This window comes from Chaetura pelagica, unplaced genomic scaffold (genome assembly GCF_000747805.2).
Source record: "Chaetura pelagica isolate M959 unplaced genomic scaffold, ChaPel_1.0 scaffold65, whole genome shotgun sequence".
NCBI lineage: Eukaryota > Metazoa > Chordata > Aves > Apodiformes > Apodidae > Chaetura > Chaetura pelagica.
In genome coordinates, this window is record NW_009953386.1 from 4201517 (window position 1) to 4212847 (window position 11331).

At 46.9% G+C, this 11331-nt stretch overlaps 1 protein-coding gene across 1 annotated transcript in view; it reads right to left on the reverse strand.

Annotated features, from left to right (window-relative positions):
- The window catches only part of ATP1B1 (ATPase, Na+/K+ transporting, beta 1 polypeptide), a 13568-nt gene extending 3587 nt beyond the window's left edge, over positions 1 to 9981 (reverse strand). The window contains exons 1-4 of the mRNA XM_009998276.1: positions 9939 to 9981; positions 8917 to 9045; positions 1846 to 2001; positions 1013 to 1197 (exon numbers count right to left, since the gene is read on the reverse strand). Coding sequence (XP_009996578.1) covers positions 1013 to 1197; positions 1846 to 2001; positions 8917 to 9045; positions 9939 to 9981 — 513 coding nt within the window. The remainder of the gene's footprint in view (positions 1 to 1012; positions 1198 to 1845; positions 2002 to 8916; positions 9046 to 9938) is intronic.
- Between the last annotated feature and the right edge of the window lie 1350 nt (positions 9982 to 11331).

An 11331-nucleotide genomic window follows, 5' to 3' on the forward strand; every position in this document is an offset into this window, starting at 1 on the left:
GCTGAAACACACCCACAGGTTCCACCCTGGATCAGATGGGCAAAACTCCACTCATTTCTTTCAGCACAGGGCAGGCTCCCCTGGAAGAAAAACCTTCCTCAAAACATGTTATCCAGACAGCACCATTCCCCATCCTCGGCTACACTGAGAGATGGCTGATGGTGAAGGTGGCTTAGCACACCACTTGCACTGTTTTCAATCCAGAAGATGGAAGGGCAGGTTTTGCACACCACCTTATTCAATACTATGTGCTCTGCCAGTGAATTCCTAGATAATTTTTTAGTACTTAAATGTGTTGGGGAAAAAAATAGAAGTAAAAGCCCATGCTGTCCGGATTAACATCCTTCAGCATTTATTGCAAACATGCCTTCAGGTGCAGCACAGAGCAAGTGGGTGACAGAGATATTCTACAGCATCTAGAAACTGCATTAAATAACCTAGAGATCTCATCAACATTCTCACAATAAGAGCTGTGCCTGACTCTTAGATGTAGTTTATGCTTTACAGAATATGTATTGGCCTGACAGTGAATATTAGCATGACTTCATTTCATTAAGTGGTTTTAGCAAGGCAGGCAACTCTACAGTGCTGGAGGAAAGAAAGGAGCAGATTGAGGCATGACACAATGTACTGATCTTACTACAGATAGAGTTAGTCTGGGACAGTCCCATGCAAGCACACAGGAACTTAAAATGGGTTTTACCATTTGAAAATAATACCCTGTTGGAGCAGTTCAGTTAGTGGGCTCAGAATTTACCAGATAAATGCCCAAGAGTTTGCACTGTGACATTCATTGCTACATAATACCAACTTGCAGTGTGCAGTTTTCACTGCTTTTTAAATGGAATGTATTTTTAAAGCCAGCTCCTCAAAAAATCTCAAAATTTGTCCCCTGCAGAAGGGGTTTAAAATGATCTTTCTCCAGAGACAGAAAAGCAGGCAGAGTAAATCTGCAGCCAGCTCCTCCTCCTCCTCATCAGTAGCTTCTGCTAGAAAGGGATGAGATACTTGCCTTAGGCTTGAAGCCAATAATTCTGTTGAGCTTGACCAGGATGCATGGTTTGCCATCTTTGTACCCGAAGGTGGGATCATTTATTCCAGAACAGTTTTCCAGCCATTCACGTTTGAATTTGCAGACCTTCTTCTGGCCCTGGGCATCACTATATGGTCCTCTGTCTTTGTAATCGGCAGGTATTTCTGTGACAGTGGGGGGAATGAAAAGACCACTGTAACCAACCTGACTTTTTGCTTGTCAGGAACAGTAACACTTACACTTCACTGTAATTAGGATTTCCCCCTTGTCCAAACAAGGTCAGTGACACCCCCTTCTCGACACCACATACCTGCACCCAGCCACCCCCCACAAGTGGGCTGTTTCCAGACCAGCAAGTTTGTGGAGGTTTTGTTTTTTTTAACTGAGGATTCTATTAAAGGTTAGTATCTCCCAGATGCTTTGCTGCATTGCATCAAAAGGACCAACAACGACTTTAGTAAAGTCATCAGTAAAACCCCAGTGATTTTCAGAGAGGGATAAGGTCAGCACCACATGCTTTTCAGAGCCAGCCTGTACCTTCCTCCAAGTGAAATCTGGGATTTCCCAACCATATAACCTCTACCATAAGTTTCTAGGTAAACCCCTGGCCAAGCTTGATCTGTCCAAACTGATCACTTAATGAGCAGCCATGCAACTGAAAGCAGAGCCACCCTGTTTACCAAGGTGCTGCTGGTTACAATAAAAGGAGCAGCCAAAGACAGAGAGCACCACTGCTCACCCTCAGCTTCTGATGGACCTGACACAGAGGCACTGGTCAGGGCCCTCAGCTGCAGAAAATAATCAAGACTTACCCCCACAGTCCTGAAATACAATGTTTTCAGTTTGCTGCTCAGGGTTGTAGTCCTTTAAGAACTTCTCAAGGTTCTTCACATAAAGCTCGTAACTTTTGGGATCAGCAGCAGAAAAGGAAATTTCTGTCTTTTGTACCTGGGGGACTTGAGTCAGTCCTAAGAAAAGCAAAATTAGGAAGCAAACATTAAGTACACCTCAGAGCTGCATAGCCTCCTGGCAGTGCAATGCACACCAAGAACATAACACATTCTAATAACCTCTGTTTTTCTGACTTCAGGACTTGCATGAAACAGCCTAAGCTCACTAGAGGGGAGGCTCTGACAGGATCTTATCTCCTCTTTCCAACAACAATCTGGAATATTCGTCATGATGTTTACATTATTGAGCAGATAAAAATCACAGAATCCAGAAGGGAGGCTATGAGTCAAGGTTTTCCTCCAGAAAAACAGTCAAGCACAGGGCCCCTACCTGCTTCTGCCTCCTCCCCAAGCACACGCTACATGTTTAGGATAAAAATCAAGAGCTGCCCACTCATGAAACCTCACAATAAAATATGAGAGGTTCCCCCACTACAGGTATGCTCTCTGCTGGCTCCAATTCACATTACCTTTGTGCAGCCTCCCTTGCAAGATGCAGGGCAGGGGATACTTTCTCACTCAGTAAATCCATCAGCTTGATTACTTTCTCTGGTCTTTTCCCTCCATAAGCAGGCATTTCTGACTGCAGAAATAGCCTTCTGAGCTCTCCAATCAGAAGCTCCTCACTGAGTAGGTGAGTAGGAAATACCACCACATGGGAGAGATGTTTAAAAGACCGTCCTAAATTCTGGGCTGTGTAACTAGCTTCACTTTTGACTTGAGGAGGATGAATAGAGAAAGAATGCATAGAGAAGGGACTAGATACAAGTAACGCCTACAGTTGATGAACGGTGCCAGCCCCTTTGCTTTTTTGTTATGTGACTTGAAAACAGTTGCAACTGCATGATGTTTAGGTTACTTTTTAATTGCATCTGTTGATGCACGGCTAATACTTCAAACTTCAGCAATAGGAACTGGAGTTCATGCTGCTTTTGTGGCGGCCACTGTAATTACTGAGGTCTTGACTTCTGTTCAGTTTGTCATCTTCATTTTAGTGAGAACAAGAAAAAGGAGCAGGGGAGCTGCATTTGCTTTGACAGCTCTCAGAACAGGCATGTTGCCAACAAGTTCCCCTGCTGCAAAATTCGGGCAGCTCAGCTGGTTGGCCCCAACCCACAGGAGCTTGTGACTCCAGCAATTTTTCCAAAGCCACTTGAGTACTTCTGCTTAGTCCCTCCTCAAGCTAGCTCACCACTCCCCACCCCCCCACTACCTACGGAGTTGGAATTTGTAACCCAGGACAAAGATTAGCTTTGTTCCCCTAAATGCAGCTCCTAGTAGCGAAAGATAGTGAGACACCCAGTGAGTAGCTTGGGGTTTCAAGTTTTATTCCAGGAAGCAGCTTTAACCACTCAGAACTCCCTCTGGTACAAACTGACCAGGCTGAGTATTAAAAGTTTAGAAGCAACTTAGTACTGCACTAGCAAAATTATGTCCTGCTCTCCAAAGTCAGCGGCAACCCCTTTTCCAAAACTTATTTGCATTCTTACTTTCACAAAGTTATAAATACATATATATAAAATAAATAAGCTGGGTTCAATTTTAGTAAGGGATTTCAACGCAAACCCTCCCTCAGCTGGGAAGCAACAGGCTCAGAGTCACTTGAAGTGGCTATCGGGAACTGCAGCCAAGGCAGGCCCTGCCCTGGTTCCTCTCCCCTCTGCCTTCTCCAGAGTTCAAGTTACAGGTGTGTCATTCAAGTGTATAAATATAAAATTCAAGAAAGCTTGGCCAAGCTTGTTAAGCTTCAGTCAGGCAGTTAAGCCATACAGTTTTGCTCAGGACCTCCAAACCAAGAAACTCTCCACCTCCATTTTGTCTTGCCCAAGTTAACACTCAAACACACCCATGCAGGCATGGCAAAGATAAAGGGAAGGGCAGCAATAATACACCCCGTGGGGTGTAAAAGCCACTTAACAGATCAACCCTGCTCTCTGATTAGGAGACCCTGGCTCCTGACACATACAGTCCAAAGCCAACCCTTTACCCACAAGACAAATTACTTTGTTGAGAGAACAGGCTCCCATCCAAAGCATCCCTATTGTGCAGATCCTTGCAGAGCAGTATCTCCTTACAGCTGCTCCAGTGGCCAGTGCAGGAGAACAACTGTTCCTGACAGGAAGGCTCAGCCTGTGGCCACAGCTGGGCTGCTTTCACCTGACCTTTGGGCATTTACAGGTACCTGGATGAAACACACAGGACTGGGCTTTGACACAGCACATGCTTTTTGTTTAGAAAAAAAATGAAGTAGAGATCAGTCTTCCCTCTTATGAAGTGAGGAAGCAAATCTTTGTGGAGATAAAGGCTTGTTAAGAAAATACCTTTATCCCAATTAAGAATGTATTATCAGCTTCCACCACAGTCTCCATTCTCACATGTCTGCAACTGATCAGACAAAGCCCTATCATCTCTTTGCTTTCCATGCGTACATCCCATAGCCAAATTAAAGGCTTCAGTACTGTTACCAGAGCAGCACTACCACTGAACCCTTCTTAAGCAATCTTTGCTTTTTGGTTTGTTTGTTGTGTTTTTTTTTTCTACATGTGTAGATTTGGTGTAACAAGAGGAGGTAACCTCTGCAGTACATTTCCAGTCAGTAGGGGCAGCAAGAATTACAAAGTTGAGCCATTCCAGTGCTACCTACCATGGTTTGCTAGACACCTAGGGAACTTGTGTCTCAAATGAAGTACAGAGATGAATAAGCCTCTTAGGGGCTTCATGCACATGACAAAGCCCTTTGTGAGCAAGCCCTATGGGTGAAAAGAAACAGACTGCAGTGCTTTTACAGCCAGGGGGTCTAAACAACCCTCACCTCATCTTCAGACTATGATCAGTTTGCCACAGTTCTGCATCTCACACTATTAACAGTGATGCACCATGATGTCATGTGGTGATGCTGCTCTTCACACATGGAAGAATCAAGTAACTTACTGCTAAGAAAATGCTGATTACTTCCAACAACTTCCACAATTGGCTCTTATGAGCACATTGCTAAGAAATACTACTGTCTTCATTTGACTGACACTGTCCACATAAATGAGTGATGCCTTGACTTGGTAACAGACACCACCTTCTCTTGGTTTTCTAACTCTGTGGATGTACCAAGATACCAGACACCAAAAAAAAAAAGTATGTGAAATCATTGATTTTTTTTTCAGCTACAGCTTCACTTCCAAAACTCCACTGCAGGTTAAAAATCACATTTATTCATCTTAATTTACATTTTCCACACAAACTATATCATTCTAAGTCACAGGAGCAAAACTTCAGGAAAAAATGCCCTGAAGGTGAGGAGAAAGGAACCAGCAGTGGGAAGTCAGGCTTGTTGTTAGGAGTGGTTGTGCAAGTCCATAGTAACCACTTAATCATGCAATGCTCATTTCCAAGCATCATGTAGTTTTGGTCCAGAATGAGTCTGAACACTCCTGGGATGACACAGATGACAGATTGAGTGATCACTACACCATTCCTATCTACCACCCCACCAGCTCACTAAATGAGGATAGATTTAAAAATCCTCCACACTGAGTGATGTTCTTCCAAGCTTCCAAGTCCCTATTCACCTTCTCCCCAAAGCACAAAAAGCAGGTACAAGTTCCCTCCAAATGCCTGCTGCTGCAGGTGCCTGGCTCACCAGATAACATCCCTGGAGCTTAAGCTTCAGAGACTCTCCTTAACAGAGATGCTGAAATAAACAAGAGACCAAGGTGGAAAAAATGCAACTTCAAAGGAGGCAGCATATGCTCCTTGGGGCTTTCCTGCTGCCATCCAAGCTAAAAAAATCCCAAGTGGGGAATACACACCAGAGCAGCCTTTCCCATGACACACTCATCGGCCAAGCAGCACTTGGATCAGGAACACAGCTGAAACCCCCTGCCTTGAACAGGGATTCTTCCTTCCAGCTGCCACTGCAGAAGAGCTTCAGGCAGCAGCAGTGAGTTTTCCCAGCCCTACCCCACCAGCCCCAGTGACAGGACACCGTGTTTCACAGGAGGCACACCACAAGATGGCAGGATACACAGCTCAATTTATAGCGGGGTGGGAAAGGGGAGGAGGAGAACGGAGCATTATTTTTTTTTTATCACCCGGTATGCAGTGTTGAAGGGGCTGTATCCTCATCCTTCCCTATTAGCAGGGTAAGTCCTCTGTGCTTAAAGCAGAGTCCGAGCCCGCAGCACACGTGGAGCTGGGGCTGTCGCAATGGCAAGGCTGGACAAGAAGGTGAACTGCACCATCCCTTCCCCCACACCAAGACAAAAGAGGAGGAAAAAAATACTGTGGAAAGGTACAAAACTCAGCTTGCCCTTAAGCCCTGTGTAACATTCCTGTTGTGGTCAATGCAGAAACCAATTAGCATAGTAATGACACTTGGCTACGAAAATAGCACTTTATGGCTTTCAATGTTATACCCATGTCAATAACTCAATAAGGCATCCTGCAGGTTCTGCTGCTGTTATGAAATCTGTTGTATTGCAGAACAGCAATTATATTATAGCAGCCCCTACAGCATTTTCTCCTGCAAATCCTGAAGGGAAGTAGAGTTTCTCCCTTCCCAGCCATTTTGGGCTGACACAGCAGTGACTTGCCCCAGAAGGGCAGAGCACTGTAACAAGAATTAAACCAAGTCTTCTAGCTTCCTAGAGAATCCAGGGCTCTATCATGCTGCTCTATATACTCACTTGGCACATAAATCTTCCCCCAAGGACCAGTTAGAATTGCATAACACCCTGCTTTATGTTGTTCATAGTCTGCAGGGGTCCCAGATTACAGAAAATGTTTGTTAAATGCTCACCAAGTGCAGGAGTGAACATGCCCACACATTTGCTGCCAGAAGAGCACTTGTCCTTGCAGCGCAGAGAACCCTACACAGCAGCAGAATACAGGGACTGCTGACCTCCCAAATACAGCAGTGCAGCAACTCACTGCAGTGTCAATCCCTGAACGCTCCCATTAAGGGCTATTTTTGACTCACTGTGGTCTAATAGCTGCTGTGCCACAGGACGAAGAACGGGCTTGACATTGAGAACCAGCCACCACCACACTTTACCCCTGGATTGTCCAAATCTCTATAAAGAGCTGTGGCATGATACACTGCAAAGGGCCCTGTGCTTTTAACTGGTAAATACCTCCTTGAAGTTGTATGCTTGTGTCATTACAGCTTGGTTCACAACCCTTGCTTATTGGGATGGCTCTTGTGACATATTCCAGGAGCTGGATTTTGTTCCCCTTGATTTCAGCACATATTCTGAAACGAAGATCCCTGACAACCTTTTCATTCTTCCTCCATTTTGGTTTCTGAAGCACATGCCACAAAAAACGTCTCAAGATTCAGTTCCCTTTTTTGGTTAAAAAAAAATAAGCCCCAGAAACACTGGTGCAGCATGCCATTAAAAGATAAGTAGAAATCCCCTGCAGGCTGAAATCTTACAAAGAAATTTTACCATGGAGTTGCTTTGAAATTAGAATTCTAAACCATTATTACACAGAGTGAATAGTTTACCTAGAATGAGTAATTATGTGGCATCAGGCTGAACAGCAGGCCTATCTGGATGTGACCCAAGATCTATGGGCTTCTTTGCTAATTACTTCATGTCTGGTGAGACCACTGGGTTTCAGCAGGGGAGAAACACATTATTAAAACAACAACTACTCCCCCCATTTGCTGTTGGGGGATGCAGCTAACAGCTCTGGGCAGTATCTGACAGCTTATTCTTTCCTGCCCACTTCAGAGCCCATTTCAGGGATACAAACAGCCACTTTCAGTGCTTCAGACAGCATTTACCCCAGCCGTGCTAGTACATTAAGAAGCAGTTTCTGCTCTGTCTACAAGAGTGCTGGTGGAAAAGCAATTATCCAAAAAAGATGAATCTTTGGTGAGATATAATACCATTTGGTGATGGCAACATTCCCTGTGCTGTCAGAGCAGGGGGTAATCACAGTATAGCACTGCAGACAGTGGGACTGTAAGACACCGTGTGACGCCAGAGCCAACTTCTGTAGCTACAAGCCATCAGCCTCACAATTGTCACTTAAATACCACTGTTATTAAAAGCTTCTGAACTGTTTTACAGAGCAACTGGAGACAGATCATTACCATGGCCAGTGCCAAGCAGCCTCAAGGTCATTTGCAATGTGGGGAAGCAGCAGTTGCACAGCTCCCCACCAGGCTCCGAGCAGCCACTGGCTGCAGCCGGAATCGGAGAGCACAGAGCAGAGCTGGGACAGGCAGAGCAGGGAACCTGCAGCAAGGGCTACACCATTTGCCCCTGCCCAAGGCAGGCTGGCCACAGACACTCCTCAAGCCATCATTTTAATTTTGAGCAGAGGCTTATTTTGTCTAGTAAAGACAGGTCATGTGTCTGCAACTACAAGACTCGCCATCAACCTCGCAGGACACATTCAGCTGAAACACCCGTGAGTAAATGCTACCATCTCCTCTAGACCACACAGTGTAGTTTAGTGTTGGTCAAAATAATGCAGTAAGCACAACCAGAATAGGTCCCCTTTCTCCTCATGCACCCCAGTTCCACTGATAAAGCCAAGATTTTACCTTCGTCCCTTCACTTACCCATGGGAAGACAAGTGTCTATAAAGAAAGAAAAGCTGATCTCAGCTTATTCATACAGCTCATTCCCAAGCAAAGCTTCTCAGCCTCACTCCATTGCTTCAGATTCAGGAAAGGGAAGAGCACCAAGCCAGGTTCAAGCTCCTTGCAGACAGGATGCATACTTCATGTGATGTAACCTTTAATTCTATCGATTGCCTTCAATCCCCGGTACTGTTAACACAGGAGGCTGGGAACATACCCACCCCCTACAAATATGTACTGCAGCAACAACATGCTTATTTCACCCTCCTTCTTGAGGCAAGTAACCAACACACCTCCCCAGAACAGCCTGCACCAAAGCAAACGTGGGTCTTCTATATGATTACCTGGAGGTGCCACTCGATCCTGGTATTTGGGCTCAAATTCACTGACAGTGAGCAACATCACTTGGATGGTCCCAATGAATATACCTGCCAGGCAACCGTAGAAGATGACATAGAAGAGGAGGATCTTAACTGCAAGAGAAAAACAGAAAAAGGAATCAAATCAAGTCCTCAAGGCAGACACATTTCAGGATAGAATTTTCAGCTTCTGCCACTTGCAAAGAAGAGCCCAGCACGCTGAATTCAGATGGCAAGCCCTGCTGCAGAGGCGTGTATTTAACAGTGAGATTATGCTCTGATGCAGACAGAAAATATAAATCACTCCAGCTGTCTCGGGGGCTGGCAGCATGAGCCCCTGAAAACCTAGAAATCCATGAATTGGAATTTGAGATTGTAACACATGAATACCATGTTCTTCTCTATTTCAAAGGATCCCCTGGGTGACCCAACACTACCATCACACACTATCACAGGTGACAGATGTTCAAGTGAAGCAAGTGCCCAACAGCAAGAAGCCATCTATGGGGCTGCTCTGAATGACACCCATTCCACAAAACTCTGGACCTCCAAGGTACTTTCAGGAGAGCCTGCAGGAAATGTTACATTCAGACTTGCAAGCAACTGAAAAGCCTGATCTCCCTTAGTGATTCAGACTATCACCTCCATTAGAGACATCAGGAGCACAATCAAGGCCCAAATTAGCTCTTTATACCCAATCTCCAGTGTAAGAAATTGCTAAGACATGTCACCATACCACAGGTTTGCCAGCCCTGTGTCGTCTACAAAGGCACTCACCCACTGCTCATACCAATTAAAAATTGAATTACGTAATAATGGAAGACTGAATTTAGTTTTGGTCTAAAGAGAGATGCCTAGAATAATCCTGGGGGGAAGGGAGGGCAAGGGGGTGGTGGGCAGGGTGGTGGAGATGAGCCTGGAGATGCAGCATGGCTCAGACTCTGGGTATCAGTTACCAGTTTACAAGGATTATCTCAACTGATTAACTGCACAGTAACATGCTGTACTAGGCATCACCAGGCCGCCTACAGGAAGGCAAAGCCAGCCCATGCCAAGCAACTATATGCTAATCAGGCTGCAGGAACCAGCAGGCCAGTGCAGAGGCCACAGCATACTTGAAAGGGAGACACTGCTGCTTGATCTCAGGCTGTCCTCATCTAAGTGCAAATTAAAAAGGAGGCAGTTTATTTGAAGGACCTGAAGTCATCAGCTGCAAGAGAAGGAAGCACTAGGCAGAAGTATTCCTGCAGCCCCATTAAAAAGAAAAACCTCCATCAGTGGAAGAGCCTTCTGATGAGGTTCTGATCGTTTTCAAGTCTACGTGAAGGGCAGACAAGCAGGAAGGGCAGCCAGCAGCAGAGGCTGAGGGGCACCCTCAGGAAAGCACTCCATCCTCTCCTCTTCCTTGCGCGCTCCAGGCAGGGGACGCAGCCCGGGCCGGTGGGCAGAGCCGGGTGCCACAGCGCGGTGCTCCAGGAGTTAAAGAGACTCTTTGGTATCCAGGCAGCGTAAAAGCAAATGGACGTGACGTCAGGGACGTGTGGAAATTTTTTCCAGAGCACGGTCATAGGAGGTGCTGTTGTAACAAGCCAAACACTAACGCTGTTGTCCGCAGCGTAACGCCTCCGAGTTTTGTAACATCAAAAGGCAAACGCTGGGAGGTAGCTTATTTAATCAGGTTCCCAGCCAGGATGCTCTTAGCGGCCAAAGACATCTTAAAGGTCAGCACCACTCCCGGGTCTCGGCAAACGCCGCGGGCCCAGCGGTGAAAGCCTCCCCGCAACAGGTAGGGAGGGCTGCGGCACAGGGACCGGACCACAAGCCCGCAGGGCAACTCCACAGCAGGAACCCGGTGCCGGGCGGGCAGGTGCGGACGCTCTGGGGGCAGGACCCGGCTCAGGCTCCGCATCCGCAGCCCTGCCCGCCCCGTCAGGAGCGGAACGCACCTCCCAGCACCCGCAGCCCGGGGGTGCCCGTGCCCCGGCAGCTCCGCATGTGGCAGCTCCGCGGCACCGGGAGCAGAACCCGGCACCGCACCGCACAGCACCGCAGCTGGGGCGGGCAGGGGCTGGAGGACCAGGAAAATGGTTTGCGCCAGGAAAACGTGAAACGCCTCCGAGCCTAAACGCTGTTTGCACAGCACCTACGGACACGCCGTCAGCGTTTCATCACAGAGAGCCATTTCCTTCTCGCAGAGGCGTTAAAAAAAAAAAGCAAACTGCTCTCCCTCGGCGAAGTAAAACCGGCTCCGCTTCCTCCACCCAGAGAAAAGGGACCAAAAAAAAAAAGCCAAGCCAGCCAGGAGTCCAAGGCAGGTGACGGCCGGGAGGGCGGGCTCCCCCGACGGCGATGCTCCCGGGCCGCGGGGGGAGGAAGGAAGGAAGGAGACCCAAGGACGAG